Source organism: Xiphias gladius, chromosome 2 (assembly GCF_016859285.1).
Source record: "Xiphias gladius isolate SHS-SW01 ecotype Sanya breed wild chromosome 2, ASM1685928v1, whole genome shotgun sequence".
NCBI classification, from domain to species: Eukaryota; Metazoa; Chordata; class Actinopteri; order Istiophoriformes; family Xiphiidae; genus Xiphias; species Xiphias gladius.
Window position 1 is genome coordinate 2,535,785 of NC_053401.1, and position 22,033 is coordinate 2,557,817.

General features: G+C 43.8%; 1 protein-coding gene across 2 annotated transcripts; it reads left to right on the plus strand.

Moving 5' to 3' along the window:
• The first annotated feature begins 3,929 nt into the window (after positions 1-3,929).
• Positions 3,930-21,132, plus strand: c2h12orf56 (chromosome 2 C12orf56 homolog). Of its 2 annotated transcripts, none has more exons than XM_040150437.1 (14): positions 3,930-4,398; positions 7,867-8,062; positions 8,834-8,849; positions 13,420-13,633; positions 14,067-14,222; positions 14,344-14,432; positions 14,905-15,049; positions 16,049-16,143; positions 17,751-17,840; positions 18,813-18,900; positions 18,995-19,069; positions 19,865-19,942; positions 20,052-20,233; positions 20,543-21,132. In XM_040150437.1, exons 1-14 carry the CDS (start codon positions 4,147-4,149, stop codon positions 20,652-20,654), a joined length of 1,788 nt encoding a protein of 595 aa, XP_040006371.1. In that variant the 5' UTR covers positions 3,930-4,146; the 3' UTR covers positions 20,655-21,132. The 2 variants fall into 2 exon arrangements, with proteins under 2 accessions (XP_040006371.1, XP_040006378.1); XM_040150444.1 differs by lacking the exon at positions 3,930-4,398 and adding an exon at positions 5,336-5,452.
• The last annotated feature ends 901 nt before the right edge of the window (positions 21,133-22,033 follow it).

The following is a 22,033-nucleotide window of genomic DNA, read 5'->3' on the forward strand; positions in this document are numbered from 1 at the left end:
ATAAATGTCCAAATTACGGCCTATTGATGTGAAAGAAAGAACCAGAAACCGGCCCCAAAAGCCCCATGTTCACTTTATATCAACTGGTTGTACTACTACTACTACCACCAATAATAATAATACATGGTAATAATCTTTATTAATACAGCACCTTTCCTTCAGAAAATGCAGCTCAAAGTGCTTTTACATTTGACCTGTTAACAGACTTCCACGTTTTTGTGCACAAGCTCAAAAATAATGGACAAAAAAAAAGAAAAAAAGGTTCCTGTTCCTCAGCCCTTTCGATCATGGTCATGACCCGGGTTTTCTTTGAAATGAAACCCTTCAACTGTTACAACCAAGAAGCCAGAATGAATATGAGCGATACTGAACCAGTTACATGGGGAACAAACTTGGTAGAAATGGGAAATTGCCTGTCAAAGAATGTTTTTAAAGGGATTTCTTGTTTCTCTTTACCCTAAATACATGTCTAAGGTTACTTGATATTATGTGTTAGCCTATAACGATGTGCTGTGGCAGATTAATGGATCATTGCGTCAACAGACAGGCTTAGGCCCTAAAGGCAACGCTATCGATTGAGGTGTTAAAGTGATTAAAGAGCCCGACATATTTGGTCCCATTTTTAGATTTTTGACTTTGAACCTCGCCCATCGGCCTTCAAAGAGCCAAAAGGGTCAACACCAACCACAACCACTGTGTTTGCATGTGTGTGTGTGTGTGTGTGTGTGTGAGGCTATAATCTCTCTCTCTGATGGGAAATGTGACTGTTTTCTTCTCCTTCTGCAGAACAAAGATGACAGTGTCTTCGGTCAGCCCACAACTGTTGTTTGCAGCTGCACGCAAACACACACACACACACACACAAACACACACAAACACACACACACACACACACACACACACACACACACACACACACACACACACACACACGATGATGATGATGATGATGAAGGAGTACAGTGCGACCCAGCTGAGCACACCCGCAGCCAAGGGAGTAATATAACTCTGAACACTGACAGGTTTGGCTAAAACGGGGTAAAAACATGCAAAAACAACAATATTTTCCGTCCGTCTCAACATGTGATTTAATATTTCATCTCACCATCGATTCCAGTCAATACCAGATGTATATCAATTGTGTTTTTGTACCTGCACACACTGGTTTTGACTGATATTTGTACAAGCTGGATGATATTTATTTGTGTAAATTGTTTTACATTTGTTTGTGGCCTGGACATTGTATTTTCTGAACAGCATAAATTACTCAAAAATCATCCTACACATTTATAAATCTGTTTTCTGTTTTTTATTTGTGGATCTATTGACGCAAACCTCTCTCCTTAAACCCTAGTGTTGATGTTATTTTTTAAAAATATTCCTGTTGGGTTCCTGTAAAGTTGTCACCTTCAAACTGTCAGAAGTTTACTGTTATTTGTACAAAACAATGTGATACGACATGAAATGACATTCAAAACTGCAAAAGACACATTTTTATTAACAATCAGTAACAACATGCGACGTGTACGTTCAAAGGAGCTACAGTTGAGATCTGACCATGTTTTTTAATTTGGTCAAACAGCCCAACAGTGATATAAAAAAATAGCAACAGGTCTGTGCATTGTCTCTATGGAGAGAAATTTGTCTCAGTATGGATGAAAAATGCTTCTTGATCTACAATAATAACAAGATTTACAAATGTTAATGATGAGTTGTGAGTAATTTACGGTGTTGTCCAATCCACAAATACCAGCCAATTTGCACAAATGTAAAACAATTTTACGAATTATCATCCATCTTCAATAAATATCAGTAATTTACATATGTCACAGTCGCTCTGATCCATTAATGCACGTTGCGTTTAAGTGCTGGTGAAAACTCAAAACAACCACAGGAAGACACAAGACGACCACACAAAAAAAAAAAAAAAAAAAACACAAAATGACCACAAACTGCTACAAAAAGACACAAAACAACCACAGAAAGACACAAAACAACCACAAAGAGACACAAAACTAATACAAAGAGACACAAAAATGACATTTACATAATCTCTTTCAGTCTGGGGTCTCGCTCCTATGTACGAGGGGCGGGGGGCCTTTTGCTTGTCTGTGCCCAGGGGCCCATTGTCTCATAACCCGTCCACGATCTAGTCTTTATACTGTTTCAGAGGCATTTCCGTCCTGCGGAGAGTAAGGTTGAAAACACTACAGTTTTGGGAATTTCGTGAGATAAAATTGAAAAATATTTAGACAATCACATCTTCAGTCCACAGACCCAGAAGAGCCAGAGCCCAGTTTGTGCCTCTGTGGCGTCTCAGTCTTCTCACTGAGCTGCATGAAAGACCGAGTGTGTGCCTCCCTAAAACAACACTGCCTTCATCTCCTTCGTGGTGTGCTCGTGTGTGAGGCGGCGTTCATCTCCCTACAAAGCTCCCCTTCAAAGCTCCAGCCACCGCCTCGCCCCTGTGTGTCATGAGGAAGACGAGGCGGAGGAGGAGGAGGATGAAGGACGCGGCGTCGCATTTTCAACATTTCTTCAGGTTTACATCAACGCAGAATGTGATTCAAAGAAAAGGGCCCAAAGTATATCTAATAATATACACAATAAGACATGTCAATCTAATGTGTGAGACTCTGACATTCGTTTCAATCCACTCAGATGAGGGGTAGTGAGATAGTCTGCGCTCTACCACCCTCTAGTGGTGGGATTTGGCATGCGCAACAACACCAATCTGAATATTATGTGACTGCGAATACATTTTTATTATCAAAACAAGTGCACATACAGGGTTCACACACTCGTGCTCTCTGAGTTTTAGGACTGCGACGTTCACGCTCCCAGTCCCCCGGTTCTGCCACATCCCAGAGGTGTTCTGCTGGATTCGGGTCTGGTGGTTCTGCTACTTTAACTTAGATAAGTGATCCGAATTCTTTTTCCACCACTGACCCTATAACTCTCACGTGGTCTTTTACTTTTACTTTAACTGGGCTTACTTTGAGCACATTTAGCTGATAGTGCCTCTCTACTTTTGCTTGAGCAAGATCTTAAATGCAGTAGTTTTACTTGTAATGGAGTATTTCTACACTTTGGTATTACTACTTTTACCTAAAGTAAAAAATCTGAGTACTAGTGGAGTAGAACAAGTGAGATTTTCCTTTGAGAAAAAGACTATGATAAATGATTAATTGATTATAAAACTTTTTATTAATTAATTTTTCTGTCAATGAATCTGATTGTTTCATCGCTGGTGCACTGGTTGGTTTCTAGGTGTCTGGGGAAATAATGAAACTAGCATGTATAGCGAATGCGTGTATTACTGAACTGACCTACCAGGCACCGACTGCAAGACCCAGTGTGACGTGGCTGGTAACATTTCTTGATGGAAAGCCAGTCAAACGGCTACAAAGAGGCGTAAAGGTGACACAAAACAACCACAAATAGAGATAAAAATAACGGCAAAGAGACAAATAATGACTACAAAGACACAAAGATACTCAACAGGAACACAAAGTCATGTATAACAACCACAAAGAGACACAAAATGACTACATAGACACAAAGATACTCAAAACTACTCCATAAACAAACAAAACAACCACAAATAGAGATAAAAATAACGACAAAGAGACAAATAATGACTACATAGACACAAAGATACTCAAAACTACTACAAATCAAACAAAACAACCACAAAGAGACCAAAAATGACCACAACAAGGGGGGGTGTAAGTCTCATAATGGTATAATCGAGGTCAAGAGGGGCCCAATATCAGTGTGTGCCCCGGTGCCCTCTAGAAGGTCCGGCCCTGCTCAGTGGGAGCTACACCAACCAGCTCAGAGCCGCTTCTAAATTATGAACTAACCATTTACCTTCTAGCCAATCAGAGACGTTCCTCTTCACTGCCAACCAATCGGAGAGCAGTATGAGCCGGTGCAGCGAGTCCGCGGCGGCTCACCTGCTCAGTCTGTGGTAACGGGACGGGAGAAGCGGGAGGAAGCGGCCCATCACCTGTCCGGTAGTTTTTTTTTACCTCCGCGAAGTGCGAAACTTAACGGATGGAAAGCGACAGCGGACCACCTGCCGCGCGCCGAAGTGACGGGTGACGTCCCCGACTCGTTACTACCTGCCCCGCCGTTGCCGCCATGGCTCGGACCGGCTCGGGGACCCTCCTCTCCCGCCGGAACATCAAGCTGGACTCCTTCCTGAAGCGGAACACGGAGCGCGCGGTGTACGAGCGGATCCGAGCCTACGAGCCGTGCGTGGTGATCTCGGAGACCGTCAACAAGGCGTACATGCACGTGGTGCTGAGCGACGAGCGCGTGTACCTGACGGAGTACCCGCCGCGCACGCTCACCGCGGCCGTTGACTTCAGGCGCGTGCGGGACATCGAGCTGGTGAGTTTAAAAAAAAAAAAAAATCACTTTCTTCCTTCTTTCGCTTCAAGGTAGCGGCTGAAACTAACGATCGTCTTTACAGGTGAAACGATTAAATCAGTTAATCGGGGGGCCCCGACAGTATCAGGTTCCCAGCCAGGAACCCACCGCCAGTCTAGAGCTGAAACGGTCCATTAGTCGGGTGACAGAAAATTAATTGGCGGCCATCTTCCGTAACTGATCTGGGAGGTCTGGTATTAGCTTCTGAAATGGGAATATTTGCTAGTTTTACAGTTTTTATATGATAAGAAACTTTGGGTTTTCGACAGTTGGTCAGTTAAAAAAAACAAAAAAACAGATGAATATGTGAACTTGGGCCTCTGGGAATAATGATGGGAAACTTAACGATTACGTTTTTCTTATTATTATCGATTAATCTGTCAGTCATTTTCTCAGTCAATCAGTTAGCCATCTGGCCAATAAAATGTCAGGAAATGGCGAAAAATGTCCCAAGTTCTTAAAGCCCAAAGTTCAAATGTCTTGTTTTTTTTTTTTGTCCAAAATCCAAAGATGTTGAATTTACCGTCATAGGTTAAAGAAACCGGTATAAATGGGGAATTTTTGACATTTCGTTTAAAAGTGACTTTGACGACTAGCCTGTTATCAAAATGGTTGCCAATTCATTTTCTGTTCATCGGGTTTTTGATAACTGACTGATCGATTTAAGTAATTTCTGGCAAACATTGTCTTTGAGGTTTTGTAGTGGTGTTTCGGGGGAGGGAATAAACGATCGTTGGGGGCTTTTTTTTTTTTTTTTTAGACTTATTGGTTAATCCAGAAAGTAGTCAGCAGATTAAATAATGAAAAAGCTCTTCCGTTACAGCCCTAACCGTGACCGAAGCAAATTAAATGACCTGTATATCACCTTGCGTGCTCATTAACTAATGAGCTCCTGCTGTTTGATCCCTCGTAAACTCCTCAGATTACAGATCGGTTGCTTTGATTTAATGGTGTCACTTCACACCCTCTCTACTAGGTAATGCAAGGAGAGGGTCACATTAATAAAGGACACCACGTACGTAAAACTGTCTCTTGTTACCACTTTTTATTTTACTTTTTTTTGGTGGTGCTGCTGGTTACCCATTCTGCCCACTGTTTGTGAAGTTTGTACATTTTTTCCAGTTCTTGAAGACCACATTGCCCCCAGATTTGCCATGTGGTCATTTGATTAGGGCTGCAGCTAACAACAATTATTTTCATTATCAATTTATTGGAATTTTTATCTTTTTTTATTTATTTTTTGGATAAATCATTTAGTTTAAAAGCAGAACGTGACGTCTTCAAATGTCTTGTTGTGTCCAAATACCCAAAAATATTTAATTTGCAATGATTTGTGACAAAAAAACAAAAAACAAACAAACGGGAAATCCTGATTTGAGAGGCTGGAATCAGAAAAATATTTGACATTGTTTCACAATTTTTGCTTGAAAAAAAAAAAAAAAGACTGAAAATATTAACCGGTTAATGAAATAGTTGCAGATCATTTTTCTGTTGATCGATTACTTTGGGACAGAGCAGGGAAGAGACGAGAGGCAAAGACACCGTGTGAGGTGAAAGGGACAGATTCAGTTAGTTACTGTAGTTTGGCTGCTTATCCCATCCTGTCTCCAACAAGAGCACTTTGGTTAATGTTAGGGGAAGATTGTGGTTTTGGTTAAATGTAAAGAAATACCTTGTGTCTCAAATCCATGTGGACTTTTTCTGTTTTAAACCAGACCATAATCTTTCCCTAACCTTAACCAAGTGCTTTTAGTGCCTCAACATAGCCATACAAAAGTTTGATTTGTGAAAAAACATCCATAAATCTCCTTAGAAATCAAAGACGCTTCAGAACCTGCCTGAGAATCTTCGCGTTTTTGAGTTTTCATCACTATCACATTAATACAGCGACGGTTGTCTGCACGTCCATGGGTACAAGGCAAACAGGAGCTGCTAACGGCTAATTCGGCTGCTTTTAATGGTGCCAATTTGTGAAAATGTAAAATAATATAGACACAAAAGCCTCAAATAATTCTGTCTCAAATGATAAATGTATGTAATTTTGGTCATTATCTGGAAAGACATTTTGCTTTTCCTAAAAATGTGTATATATATTTGTTTAACATTGGCTCTTATGTGATGAGATATTCCGGCATCCAGAAGAGAGGCCGAGTCTGTGTGTGGCAGTATCGTTCTCTAATTCCCTCTCCCATCATCCTGTTATGTCAGAGGTCGAAGGTTTAACGTCCTCCTCGCAGAGCTGATCCTGTCTGCATTAAACCGTCGGATTACGGCCTGTGTTGAACTGTGGTGCCCTCACTGTGGCTTCCGCTGGTGTATTTTGTTTGTTTCTTCTGGTTATTGTTGTTTTGTTTGTTTTTTTATATAGTTTTCTATATAGCGGCAAGGATTCAAGGCTTCGCCTGGATCTTCCGGGGTTTGTCCGCTTCAAGCAGATACCCCCCAAAACTCTGTCGAAATGGAGCCGAGAGGCAAATTTTTTTGCAACTAATGACTAATTAAAATATCCATTCATTTGTCATGTTCAGTCTACGAAATATAAATAGAGGTAAAAAAAAATAAAGCTCCATTCAGACTGGATTTATTTCTCAGGTGGAGGTGGGGTGATTTTTAAGATTACCCGCTCTGGTCAGGGATTTTAATCCTGTCCAGAAGGGGCCTACGTGGGTAATTTTAAACCCCCACCCACAGTAATAATTACAGCCACAATCACCTACTTGTTTTTCTGTGAACTCGCCTGTCCTCCGGCAATGGCGATCTCGTCAGGGCGGGGCGTCCTTGTATTAATTGTTTAAAGGAAGTCACCAGTGTTTTTTGCGGATCTGATAGATGGAAACCTGCTAGCACACAACGTGCAGGTCGATTGGGGAACCGGTGTGACGAGAGAAAAAAAAATGAGTTAAAGCTCATCACATAAGTTATTGTCTGTCTACTACATGTAGGTACGGGTATTACTTCAGCGTAGTAGCGTATATTTGTTTACAATTTCACCAACTGGCACCATTAAAAGCAGCCGAATTAGCCGTTAGCAGCTCCTGTTTGCCTTGTACCCATGGACGGATTCTCAAGCAGGTTCTGAAGCGTCTTTTTTTTTTTTTTTTTTTTTCTACGATTTCTAAGGAGATTTATGGACGATTATTAATGATGGACATCAGAGACAGTGATGTCCTCGGGGGTTGGAAGTCACACTGAATGACTTCAACGTGCCTTTCGGTCTGTGTGTTGAAATTTGACCAAGTTGTGACCCTGAGGAGGACGACGATGACCCCCCATCACGTTAATCCCGATGAAGGTTTCATCCTGCTCTTTTTTTTAAATTCATGTTTGGGCCCCGGTAGATTGATTTGCTTTGTCGTTTCTAAAAAAAAAAAAAAAAATCAATCTTTCTACGCAGCCTTGTGAGCCTTTTCGTCCGTTTCATCCATGCAGGTCAACGACCTCCCAGATTTCCTCAGCGGGAAGGACAGGGAACGCTGCCAGCACATACGAGTCGTCTATGTGACCCACAAGCCTGCCGCGAAGGGGCGCGACTGGTTGAGGAGAGACGGGGCCGGGGGGCCGCCTCCTGCAGCCCCGTCCTCTCGCAGAACCAGCCACTGCCCATCAATCGCACGCACCTTAGAAGGTAAAGGCCGAGCGGGGTTGTTTTTACGGATGCGCGCGCCTGCTCCGAAGAAGGTAGAAATGCTGCTGAGTAATAGTCCGTAGAGTCTGTAGGAAGAAGATTAGCCCGGTTTTAGCAAGTGTGAGACAATCTTTTCTGTTCCGAGCTGTTATCAGCTGCTCCGGCAACAAACTGAAATCGGTATTACTCTTATAAATCTCCATTAAACCCTCATGTTTCAGTTATATTCTGGCGTTGAGACTTTGACAAGACCATCAGTGTACTATTGTTTACCTCACAAGACACAAAAGAGTTACCGTGGTAACTTTCCAGAGTTGTAAAATCCTCTGTTTTTTTTTTTTTTTTTTCTTTAGTTCCCAACGAGTCCAAGTCCAGGGCGAGACGTCCCGGGAGTCGTAATCTTCCCCCATTAAACTTTCATTCATATCGGATCAATAATTTAAGCTGATCGGCTTAATGGTTTTGAATCAAGACCTCCAGTACTTGGATTAAGGGAGCTTTAGTGCGTCTGATTACTATTTAATCAACATTTAAGTACTGGACTTGGTCACTAACTAAGACTACCGATCAATCACATGGCTGTGAGCGTCAGTGGAGGAAATTTTTTTTATTTATTTTCTTGAGAAGCTGCGTCGCTACTTCAGCTGTGGATTTTAATCGGGGCTGGAGGTCGGGGGGGGTCCGATCCTGGTGAAGGACTGAAGTCTCGTGTGGCCTGGATTTCTTCACCTGTAACTTTAACCATCCTTTTTTCTTTGTCTCCCCCTACAGGACATCCTGCAGAAAGGTGAGCATTACACACACACACACACACACACACACACACACACACACACACACGGAGGTCTTTGATTTGTCAAACGATACCCATGCATGGGAGCCGAGACTGGCTGTGGTTGCGCTTACTTTTTAAAGGAACTCTCCGCCAAAAAAACACTCGCTGCCTTGTTGGTGAACTGCTGTAGCTGGAAGGCGCCAGTCGGTCACATTCGCCCCCCGCAGCTTCACTTTGTGAACCGCCGCCCGCCATGCCAGTCAGCGAAAAGTCACTGAAGAGGGAGAGTAACGGACCAGAGCCGAGTTTGTTTGCTAGCGGGACAATAAGTGCACCCAGTTTATTCAAAAGAGGTATTTGTGACATTGACTCCCATCTCACCGACGGTCTCACTCCGACGGAGACGGTTAAATAAAAGCGAGGCTGAAACATTTGGTGGCTTTATCGATTAGTCACCATGGACTCTGAAGGGAATGTTGTGCCATTTTTTTTTTCTGACATCGACCAAACAACAATGGAAAATAATCTGCAGCCCTAAATAAAAAGTCAATGGTGCAACATGGGTACTAAGCTGTGAAAGTGGCTCTCAGCACTGTCAAGACGGTTTACCATTGGTCAACGGCATGAATGTGCAGGTCAAAGTTCACCAAAGTTGAGCTGGACGCTGAACTCAACACGCGGGTTAACTTCCTTTCCATTTAAATGAATTGATTTCGCTGTGGTTTTTGAATCCTGATGGTGTGTCCAGGCCTTTACAATGGATTCTAATGGAGATCTACAGTCGCTCAAAAAAAGCCTCAACATGTTAATAGAAACTTAAAATTTAGAAATTAACCAACTCATTGTTTAATCTATAAAACGCCGAAAAAAAAAAAATTCTAAAAAATACTCATTGTAGTTTCCCAGAACCTAAAATGACGTCTCTTGCGTCTCGTTTCATCCAAATGTATTTCATTTAAGCAGCACATCCTCCTATTTGAGTTCCATTTCTGTTCCGAAGGCTCGGCTTCTTCTCTGAGCTGCTGCCTTCTTATTGATGCCGCACTGCAAGTAAACGGGTTTGGCAACTCGGTGGCAAAGCAACGTTTGAGCTTTATCGGGGACGTTTGAGTTTCTGCGCTCAGCTTAACACTCTTTAGTCTGTTTAGCCAGCGAGCCTCAGTTCGAAGCTACAGTATGCTGAGAGTTTAAATTCAACGGGGCTTTGAGTCGAATCTTCGTTTGCGTGCTGTCGTCCTCCAGGGTCGGATTCGGGCAGTGGTTGGCTTTGTCCGAGAGGAGCCCGCAGTCTGGCAGTCAGGCTCAGGAAACCCCCGCTTCAGGTTTTAGCCGCCCTTCGTGGTGAAGCTTTGTGTGTCCAATCTTGCATTCCTCCGCCGCTGTCTGTCCAAACGCTTCGGCGCGGGAGTCAGGGAGACAGACGAGCTCTGAGAGCTGTAAAACCTTTACAGCTGCTGTTGTCCACGGACAGAGAGAAGGAAGCTGCGGTTTAAGACTTTACAAGTGTACATACCTACATTTATACACAGTGGCCCCTTCACTTTTTGCACACTTTCATTTGTTGTAGATTTAATTGCCATTTTTTCGCCCATCAGTCTACTCTCAGTAACATGGCCGTCGGGGAGCACTCAGAGCCTTGGAAATGGTTTTTATACTCTTGCCCTGATCTAGGCCTCGCCAAAGTTTTACCGTGGAGGTCTACAGAGAGCTCCTTGGACCGCTTGGCTCGGTTTTGGTCCTGACGGTTTTTGTCCAATCAGTAGAGTTTGCCACAGTTGGACTCCAGTCAAGTTCTAGACGCATCTGGAGGATAATTAAAGAGAACTTCATGATTCACCTGAACACAACTTGGAGCAAAAGGTCACAGCGAAGTGTCTGAATACTTTTGTAAATGTGAGAGTTTAGTTTTTGGTTATTTTTTTTTTTTAATATACATTTTGGAGGGAAAAATCCCTATAAAGATGTTTTCAGTTTGTCACTATGGATTATTGAGAGTAGATTGATGGGGGGGGGAAATGGCAATTTTATCCATTTAAAATCAAATCTACAACAAATGAAAGTGTGCAAAAAGCGAAGAGATCTGAAAACTTTGTAAAGCCATTTTGTGTGTGCGCGCGCAGTTGTAGGGGATATTAGTGTTTTTAAGATGACGGTTCACACTAAAACACCAAAACCTTTTGGACAGACGGTCGTCTTCCGCCGTGTTAAGTGAAAGCTGTCTCACTCTGCCTGACTTTTTAATGACCCTCCTCAGTGTCTCAGGTTCGCTCATGACTTATTCACCCAAGAGAGGCGAGTTCCGCCTCGGTTCACCTGCTGCTCGTTAACATTGTTCACTGAGCTGCTCCGCTGCAGCAAAGAACCACCATCAGCAAGCAAAATATGAAACCTCTCAGCTGATATCCCGGATGAAGGGACTTTAAAGTTGAAAAAGGAAACACAGATGCAAAAGTTTTAGCATTTTTTATTTTTTTTATTCAATTTTTTTGACTGTAAAATGGTCCAAAATAGTGAAAAATGCCAATTAGAATTTCCCAGAGACCAACTTTATTTCTTCAAATGTCTTGTTTTGTCCAAGCAACGGTCCAAAACCCAAAGATATTCAGTTTACAATTGTATAGTACTTGGGCTGCAACTAGCGATTTTTGTCATTGTTGATCAGTCCTCATTTTCACGATTAATCAATTAATCCTTTGGTCAGAAAATAGTGAAATCACAGTTTCTCACAGTTACATTTTCCTAAAGCCCCATGTGATGTCTTAAAATGTCTTTGTTTTGTCCGACCAGCAGTCCCCAAGGACGTACGGACGTTTTCTGTAAAAACTATCATGCTCATGGGTTATGGGGGAGCGAATAACTGAATGTCATGTGCCGGTTTTCTATTTGAAATCATGTCGTTCTCTGCATCCAGTTTTTTATTCGGTGAAGTCAGCTGGAATTAGTGTAGTCCTCTAATTAATCTTAAGTAGTGTTTTTTTTTTGAGAACCTCCCCTGTGCATCAGTCAGGAAACAGTTTGTGGACCGTGAGGAGACTGTCATTGAACGCTGGTTGCCTGGTTACAACAAAGTGCCATAAAACTTGTGTGTGTGTGTTTGTGTTTTGTGTGTGAGTGAGTTTGACGTAAACAGCGGAACATTTAAACGCTGTCCCACGCCGATCTGTGTCGTTGCTCAAGTGCAGTTCACCCTTGGGGGGGGGTCATCACACACACACACACACACACACACACACACACACACACACAGTTGTCTTTTTATACTTGAGAGGGCCACCAACATAATCCTTAAACCTTAAGCGTCACAACTAACTGCCTGGCCCCGACCCCAACCCTTACCCAAACCTGAGGCTGATTCTGAAGCTTTGGACAAACCTGAAGACCAGCTGAAATCTACGAAGACTGGACAAACCACACATAAGGACTGTTTCCACCAACTTAGTTTTTTTTTTTTTTTTTTTTGTGTGTCTTTTGACAGTCAGGACGGAGCACAGATCTTATGACCGAGTACGTACGCCAGACATCACCTCGAACGGCGCATAGACAACCTCTCAGAATGCCGGTCATCACGTTTTCTTGTACCAAACAAACACGGACGGCAACCGGCAGTTTGTTCTGTTTATGTGCAGAGACATTTGTGCTGAAGAGGCCAAAAAAAGCACAGAGTTTAGTGAGACACAAGCGCCGTCATCAGTCACAAATATGATGTTTAAATAAATCTTTATGAGGACGACGGGCAGCGACTGGATCTGAAGACTTAAGATTAGAATCTTTACGAATCACACACTATATGATTTTTGTCTGACTGCCAGCTGACCCAGACTGGGAGAGACCTGGTCCAACACGGTCCCATCAGTCGTCGCACCCAAACCCACACACACACACACACACACACACAGCAGCAACGAATGATCTTTGGGGACATGGAAGCAGTTTACAGCCACTGAATCGCTGTGTTCAAATTACCGAGCAACCTGCTGCTTCACTGTCAGCGACGCTACAAGTCTATGCCCACGGCGGTCGGGCCGTGTCGCTCATTACACACCACGCCTGCTAACGTGTTCGTCATTTTGGGGGGAAGAAAAAAAGACACTAAAAAAATATGTGGTCAAAAAAACATCTCATGTCACATGGCATGAAATCAGCATTAGATCATACAAAAACATAGTTGAGATTGAAAGTTCATCCTTGACTTTGGTGACAGTACGACACACACAGACCCCACCCGAAGGTCCGTTTAGTAGCTGTTTCGTCTCCACCGAAAACCACAAGGTTTGGCCCAAGGTGTGTGTGTGTGTGTGTGTGTGTGTGTGTGTGTGTGTGTGTGTGTGTGTGTGTGTGTGTTTTCGGACGATAACTCAGCTCTGTGGCACTGAGGAGTAAGATGTATCAGGCTCTGGATACACACACGATACTTGTTAGGAGGAGACATTCGTTATTGGTTTGGATCTCCTTCATAGGATGAGGAAAAATACAGAACCTCACAAAGCTGAGCCTTTTATGTAACAGCCGACTTTTACCTCATAAGCAGTAAAGGTTAATCTCATCTGTCTTTTCTTGTCTCCCACCGCCCCCTCTCCGTCAGGAACCGGACTGAATGGAGGAAAGAGGAGGTCCACATCTCAAAGCCCGCCCGCTCTGCCTCCTGTCCGAACCCTGAGACTCTGGGCCTCCTGAGGGTCCCGCACCCTCCGGGCCAGCCCCCCTCCACAGCGCCCTCTCTCTACGACCCCGCCAGCTCCCCCAGCTCGCCTCCGTCGCCCTCGGAGCAAAGCCTGAAGACCCTTGAGAGAGGTCAGGTATGGACAGGAAGGGTTGTAACATCAAGCCCGTTTTTTAAGAATGGTCTACAGTTGGTTTTTCCCAAATCTTAATTACGCAAATTTGAGCTGCAGCAACTAGTCGACGAATCAGTCGGTCGACATGACACAAAATTTCACGGCTATTTTAATCGTTTTATGTCACTTTTCAATAAAAGGGTTGCAGGCAGCACTAACATTTCTCAGCACAAATAACCGGGGAAAACAAAACAGTACTCTGTGAAAACAGTTATGAGACGAGGTTGTTTCTGCTATGTTTGAAAATCAGATGTGTACGTGTGCTCTTCGCACCGTGGTTGGATTAAAATCCACCGTTTAGAAAGCGTGGCGGTCGGAGCCCTCTGTAAATCAGTCTTCAATCATTTCCTGACCACGAAACCCGACGTTTGTTTGCGTCGCTGATGTGTCTCAGGTGCCGAGGAGGATCGGTTCGGTCCTGTCTCGTCTGCTGAGAAGAGACTGCGCGACCAGCGGAGAGGAGAGGGAGGCTGAGCTGCATCTTTACGCCGTGTCGCAGACGTCCAGACTTTACCTGCATCTGCAGAGCTCGTGGAACAGTTTTATTATTGTGAGTGAGGACCGTTTTTGTCCCGATCAAAGGGATTTAATGCCGAGGGTCTGTGTGTGTGTGTGTGTGTGAATGTCTAAAGGTGGTTCACAAATGTCACTGTACCCCTGTGTGTTTTCAGAGGTCCACGCTGTTGTTAGACCCGCTCTACCGACGAAAGTGCAGCGCTTCATCTGACTCCTCTCCTGGAAAGCGACGTCCTGCCATCAGGTAACAAACTCCGCTGTGACAGTGTCCGTCCAGTGAAAAGGTTGCATGAAGAGTCCCAACCTTGTTAAAAGCACACAAACACACACTTACAGCTGATTTTGTTTTTTAATCTTTTATCTCCATGTAAAACACTTTTATGCAACACAAATGAAATGTGCCACACAAGTTAACTCGAAGTAGAATGGCTACTGTGTGTGTGTGTGTGTGTGTGTGTGTGTGTGTGTGTGTGTGGTGAGCTTTTTCCGATCGACCGATGGAGTCCCAGTCTCTGGTGGCAGATGTCCGGGAGCTAAGAGCGGCTGACGTTTTTGTTCCATCTCTGCCGTACCAGGAAGCCTGGCTGTGTGGCGCAGGCAGCGTGTTCTGTAGCCCTGAGTGTGGAAGACTTCTGTAGACTCTGAAGACGTGACTGTAACTGCACAATTAAGGTGTGTGGGTGTGTGTGTGTGTGTGTGTGTGTGCGTGCGTGCAGCTGGGAGCGGACGGCTCACCTGTTCGCTCAGCTGAGCTCTGAGCTGCTGCAGGACGGGATCGGCGTGGAGAGTTTGTACCTGCTGCTGCAGGAGCTGAGGACTGGTGCTCACCGCAGCGTCCCGCTACGCAGACTCTTCTGGAGGGTGAGACGCTTGCGCTTAGAAACGCACGCCACGGCACCGGAGGGGCCTACAGCGCTGCCCCACACATCATGTCGTAGCGCTGTGAACAAAGTTAAGAGCACAGAATGACCAGAGAGCCACCAGAGGAAATTATTCTGAGGCGGAAAGGATTGTTCCCTGTTGTAATAAATTCATTTTCGTTTTCAGCTTTCCTTATAGGCATCTTTTAAACTTGTTTCACAAACTTTAGCCTCATTAAACTTTTAGCCTACAGGTATAAAGAAGACAAAAAGTAATGGATGGTGCTTTCGGTTTAGCGCAGCTCTAGCAGACAACACATTTGCTTTGTCCTGATTCGGTTTGGGAGCGTTGCAGGGTGACTGCGTTTCCCCCCTCTGGGATGAATATTCGGTCGGACGCTGCGCTTGAAGCACACATGCAGGGGGATTTGCAGGCCGGCAGCAGTTTGACGCGTTACCCGTATTTTGCCGCATTTTTCCTGCATCGTTGAATGAGAATCCAAAAGGGTTGTAGACCTGGAGTCCTGCATCCTTACCATCCATCGCGCCTGCCTTTTTCCTCCAGTTCCCTGAGTCGTGTCTGACCCCTGGTGGCGCCTGCTGTGCACTACAGCCCATCAGGTTAATATTGCGAGGTTAATAAGGGAGAATATGTTGACATTACTGAAAATCCTACCCTGGGGATCTCTAAACACCGTGGGTATGTCTTCATACTGCGATACAGCCCGAGCCTGATAATTAGAAAATACAGTGTAATTGTCAGATGAATGTAGCGGAGTAAATGTGGAGAGAAACATAAAATGGAAGTAAAGCCCGATTACCTCGGTACAGGTTGCAGTGGAACTGGGGTCTAATTCTCTCTAAAACTCTCCAAAAGCCTTTCAGAGAAGTGAAAACCAGGCAGAATGTCCCCCCTCTGGTCCTGCCCAAAGACACGAACCGGCAGGGTCTCACGCTGCACGTTACCTGTGGTGTGAAGACTTTTCTTTGTGTGTTTCAGTCCAGTGAGGTGTGTGTGTTCCTGGTTCGGACTCTGGAGGAGTCTCTTCACGGCTGTCAGAGTCTCAGCGGCGTCTACACAGCAGATCAGCTACTGTAAGCTTAAGAGTGTGTGTGTGTGTGTGTGTGTGTGTGTGTGTGTGTGTGTGTGTCTGATCTTAAACCTTTACTACAATCATTAGGTTTGTGAAGCTGCTCCGTTTTTCACACAACACACTTATCGCCGTTTAAGGAGCAACGTAAAGAACCACACTGGTTGGAGCCAAATGACAACTATCATGTCGCTTCCCAAAGCACCAGCCGTATTACAACCTTTGCAGTATCTTCGAACATTTTTATTCTTTTATAATATTAATTGTCAAGATGAGATTCTCAGGTGATGCAGCCACCTTTTTAAAATTCAGTGCTTTACCTGCATTTACAACTCAGGGTGGTTATGGGCGGGTTTTTATCCCTGGTTAATCTTGGCCTGGATCCTCAAGATGGTGGGAACTCTCCTGAGATTCTGGTCCATGTTGACCTGATGGCATCGCATCATTTCTGAAGATTTGTCAGTCTCCTGTTCTACCACATCCCAGAGGTGGTCTACTGGATTCGAGGTCTGGATCTACTGGGGAGGCCACCGGAGTCCACTGAGCTCACGGTCGTGTTCACGAAGCCGGTTTGAGACGACTTTTGCTCGGTGACATGGAGCATTATCCTGCAGGAAGTAGCCGTTAGAAGATGGTGAACTGTGGCCATGAAGTGAAGCACATGGTCGGTAACGACACTCAGACAGGCTGAGGCCTTCAAACCATGACTGACTGGTACTAAGGAGCCCAAAGTGGAGCCAAGAAAACCTCCCTGCACCATGAAACCACCAGCAGCAGCCTGGACTGTTGACGCGAGGCAGGTCGGGTCCATGGATTCATGCTTCTGACGCCAGATTCTGACCAACCATCTGCTGCCTCAGCAGAAATCCAGATTCATCAGACCAGGCCACGTTTTTCCAGTCTTCACCTGTCTAGTGTTGGTGCAGCCTGTGTCCACTGCAGGCTCAGGTTTCTCTTCTTGGCCGACAGGACTGGAACCTGACGTGGTCTCCTGCTGTTGTGTGTGAAAATCCCAGCAGGTTCAGAGACCCTCGAACCAGCTCGTCTGGCACCAACAGTCAGTTCATGGTCAAAGTCACTGAGATCATATTTTCTCCCCGTTCTAATGTTTGATGTGAACATTAACCGGAGCTCCTGACCTGCATCTGCAGGATTTCAAACGCTACACTGCTGCCACGTGATTGGCTGACTGGACAATCGCATGAACGAGCAGGTGTCCCTAATAAAGCGCTCGGTGAAGGTACATAAATGCGCCACCAGGAAGGATACACAGATCCCGCCACGATTTTTAACCCAAAATTAAGTAGCTGGAATGAAAACCAGCGCAGACGTGTGCTTCATTATGATGCCTCCGCTGTGTGGAGCAGTTTTCTCTGAGAGTTGATATTGATATCATGCTAAAATGAACTGAAACCTCTGGACCCTTTAACACTAAACCTGTACGGTCACTTTATTACTCTGTCTGTTGGTCCTGATCCCTTTTCTTTAATAGCGTTTAACTGTGTGTATTTAACTCAGTAACTACATGTTGACGCTGCTTGTTGCAGGTTTACCGATTAACTTTTGTTTTTTAAAATCTGACACTAACACGAGGCTGCTGTTTGTCGTCAGACTCAGCACTCTGATCGTCCAGACGCTCGCCGTCATGTTCAGAGAGACGGAGGTCGAGGTGGCCAGACTCAGCCTGCTCTCCGCCAAAAAGTAAACACCCCTACCTGTCCCCTGTCCGTCTGTCTGTCTGTGTGTTTGAATATTATCAGTCAAACCCAGTCCGTGACAGGTTGACTTAAGCCCCATCCAGACCGGATTAAAATTGAAAGCATAATGAGCATGTTTTTATTTGTGTATCTGTCACAATAAGATATTCTACGTAGTATATTCAGTAGATTTTATTTCAAGTATTTCTACAGAAGGAAAAACCTTGAGTAAAATATCGAGTTCCTTCCTCAGGTAGACTTCCAGTTTATTTCAGGCCCATCCGCTTTCCTCAAGCTCTTTTTATTATTTTTGTGTTTTGTTTTGTTTTTTTTTTTTGTTGGCTACATTTTTGAAATACAAATAGAGAAAAAAGAGTGGTAGTTTAAGGTGGACTGGAGAATGTTTTACCAGGTAAAATTTAGCTGCACGTTGCTGAAAACCTGATCTAAGTGCTGGTCCACTGCACCGATGTGGAACTGAAAGGATTAGTTGATTGATCGACACCATCGGTTCTGATCAGAGATCAGTCGTCACTCGTTCCCAAAAGCCTTTAAAGAAGAATTAGCTGGTTCCGGTTTCTGAAACGTAAGAACGTGCTGATGAACTTTTGTGTAATATCTTTGTAAATTACATAAAACATTTTTTTTTTTTTTAGATTTGTTTCTGATAGTCATAATAGGCACATTTAACCATCTAAAGCACCAAATGAATATTCAACAGATTATTCAACAATGAAAATGACAGTTAGTTACAGGACTCGTGGGAAATGTGCGTCGCCTTGTAGCCTAAATTTCTATCTGGTGAAATTTATTCACGATTTCTTAGAAATATTAACTTTTGGTGAAAATATATAAAAATGAAAAGCTGAACACTGGTTTGGGAGAATAGCAGCAGTGATGTCAAACCGAAAACGTTTCTAAAAAATTCTAGAAATTGCCAGAATTCAGCTGTTGTTCAGCGGTTTTCTCCCCACAGAGGTGCCCTGGCCTCCAGGATGCTGCTTGCCTTGACTTGTGATCCACGTCTACAAACGCAGAACCGAGGATCTCAGACCGACTCTGAGGTGAGCTGCTTTCCCCCCATGTGAACGAGGTCGTCGAAACCTTTTTTTTCTTTTTTTCGGATGACTTTGTCATGGTTGTCTCTGTCTCCGTCAGCTTCAGGCCTTACTGTCTGACTACCTGGATGCTGCCTGCTCTCTGCTCTCTGAGCTGCTGCTTTTAGGCCACGAGGTGAGTTCCTGGGCTCTGTCCCCACCGGGGCTCTGTCCCCACCTGGGGTGTTCAGACATTAATTTAAAAAAAACAAAAAAAACCAATAAATTTAGCTAATTATTTTTATTCATTTCAAATAATAGCTTATCTGTAATCAGGGTATCTGCAGGTCTTGGAAAGTCTTTAAAAGCATTGAATTCAGTTCGTCCATAAAAGGCTTCAGAAGGTACTGAAAAGTCTTGAATCTCGTTTACAAAAGTCTTAAATATTTTTTCTCTTGACTGTCAGGAGACATTACACTCCTGCAAAATAAAAGTGGGATTGTGGTGGCAGTGGATTGTGCTGCAGGGGGGTTCTATGAATGAATGAATGAATGAGTCTTAATTGGTTAATCCATCCGTGTCACATTCATTAGATTAGTTGTATCATTAGGAGGTATTGTTATACACTGCTGGGAAGTGCTGACAAAATGAGATGCAATACATAATGTAGATGAAATTGCGCTCCGTGTGGTATTAAAGGTCTTTAAAAGTCCTGAATTTAGCTTGAACTCTGCAGAAACCCTGTATGATATTTGGGAGAGGTGTTCATGTTGTTTTCAACGCATTTCCCCAAAGACTGGGAGACGTTACAGAAACAAACCTTTTTTTTTTCTCGCATGCAGGGAACATGAAAGGTGCGCGTGCCTGCGGATTCCGTGTCAAAGAAAGTAGCATGATTTCTGAGCTGCGTTAAGCTCTGAGGAGGAGCCTTGATAAGAGCTCAGTTCTCTTGAAAGGCACAGGGAAATGATGTTCAACATGTGTGTTTCAGACCAGCAGGTGTCTCTCTGCTGACAGCCTCCTGTCCGTTGGCTGGATCCTCCGAGTCCTGCAGCCTCATCCTGACACGGTAAAGATCAAAACAGACGCTGAGACTGAGGACGGGTTCCACTGTGGGGATTGTTCTGAATTTACTCTGTCTGGCCACAGTCTAACCTACTCCTGTTCTCTTTCTGCAGCTGCCCTTCGTCGGTCACCAGGCCCAGCAGGTGGTGCTGGTCCTGTCAGACCCGCGGGAGTCTGTCCTGAGCCCGGCCCAGTCTGTTCTGTTGTTCCAGCGCTGTCGCCTCCTGCTGGCCTGCCTGCAGTACAACAGCCAGCTGGCTCAGCACCTCCGATCGCGCTTCAGAGAGGAGTTCAGGTTCGTTCTGCTGCTGCTCTTTTCTGCTCAGGATTCAGGAGGGTGATGACGGACTGTCAGTCGGTAAATGCTTCATTTAACAGCTGTTGTAGGCATGTTGGACAAACTGTGTTTTAAAGAGTGAACAGTAACTAAGGGGTGCGGGCCTTAGCGAACAGTTTGTCAATGATGGAAGCCTTCAGAGACCCACATCAGTCCCGTGTTAATGCCAGTGTTTTATCCCCAGTCGCTCGAACAACAGCGTTAATGGTTTAGTTGGGCATCTGGGCTGAGGGATCACCCGCTGTCTCCCCCCTCCTCCCTCCCCAGGTACTTTGTGAAGCCGTCCTGTGCTGAGGAGAAGCTGACGTCTCGCTACCCCATCAGCTCAGCGACTCTGCGACTGGTCGAGCATATTCTGACTCTCATGCTGCACGGATGATCGCACAACACCACACCTGTGCTTTTATACTGTGTTCTGTCCTGTATGTTGTCACCCAGATTGAAAGAATAAGGACTTGGAAGAGTGTGTGCCTTTACCAGAGTCTGAGGGATGTTTTGCTTTGAGCTGGGAGGCCTAAGTATGTTCTTCTGAATGTATTTACAAATGGTCTCAGGCCAGGTCATATTTATCCATTCTAGACATATGAACTGTTAAGTATCGTCTGTCAGCTGTCATCATTCCAGAAAGTAGAAATCAGTAGAGCTGTGGCACCTTGTTGCCAGGTATTGCTAATATGCCGTCAGGTTCAGATTACTGTCCATAGATTGATGTAAATTAATGTTAAATGTACTTGTGTGTCTGGTGTTTACATTTTAGCCTGTAAAAAGTGCAGAGACTCCTCGGCTGATGTGCACTTTATATATACACTGTGGTTGAAGTTGTCTTAGTAACAATTACAGACATAATTTTGGGTAAATATGTTTTGTTTGGTTTTTTTCTTTTCTTTTTTTACTAAGAACAATTTGGATATTAACATCTGTTTGCTAGCTATGTTGCAATCTATATTGCTCCACACATTTTTCCTCAAATTGTCACAGTAACACTTGATACCCAATTTTTGGTAAAAGCCTCATCAATGCTTCCCATCAATAACCCCTCAATTTATATAATAATACCTAAATTTTGGTAAAAGTTCAAACACACCTGGAACAATTAACTGGTTTATGTTGCCAATACATAAGACTAAAAGCACCAAACTGTGTCAGACTCATATCTATATAAAACAGAAGCTTTTTGTATTAAATCACTGCTAATAATTGAAACTGCATGTAAATGCAAATTAGTTATGTTTACGCACTCAGTCTTTTCTAAGATGAAGGTGAATTTTGAAACCAAGTTACCATTTGTTAGCTAGCTACATTAGCTTACGTGTGGGCTAACTTACCTATGTTGCTCCACATATTTTTCCTCAAAATGTCTCAGTAATGTTTTAAATAAGTTTCAATTTTTGTGAGGAAAATACATTCCAAAGTTTAGAAACATGACAAAAACCACTGACTCGGGGTGAGTGGCAGATATCAGGTTAGCTAATGTTACCTTTAGCTGGCAAGCGTTAGCAGTCGACCTTTTTTTTTTTTTTTTTTTTTTTTCCTATACCACAGTACCAGTACTAAAACAACACATTTTACCTTACTTTGGGAAATAAACATGTCTTCTACAATTCCTTTTTAACAAAAGATGCCAAAAACTGAAATAGTCGAACAATAAATTGGCTTCAAAAATTAACATTTTATTTAAATCACAACCTATCTGATAAAATGATATCTAAAGTTTACAATGCTATGGTTTTCAGTAATACTTTCATTCGGCTATATAAT

What these genes read in the sequence shown, in the direction of transcription:
- c2h12orf56 (XM_040150437.1), top strand. Translation starts at nt 4,147, where the DNA reads ATGGCTCGGACCGGCTCGGGGACCCTCCTCTCCCGCCGGAACATCAAG. An exon ending in AAGCGACGTCCTGCCATCAG is followed by an intron (nt 14,433 to 14,904) that starts GTAACAAACTCC and finishes GCGTGCGTGCAG; the next exon opens with CTGGGAGCGGACGGCTCACC. An exon ending in GATCTCAGACCGACTCTGAG is followed by an intron (nt 18,901 to 18,994) that starts GTGAGCTGCTTT and finishes TGTCTCCGTCAG; the next exon opens with CTTCAGGCCTTACTGTCTGA.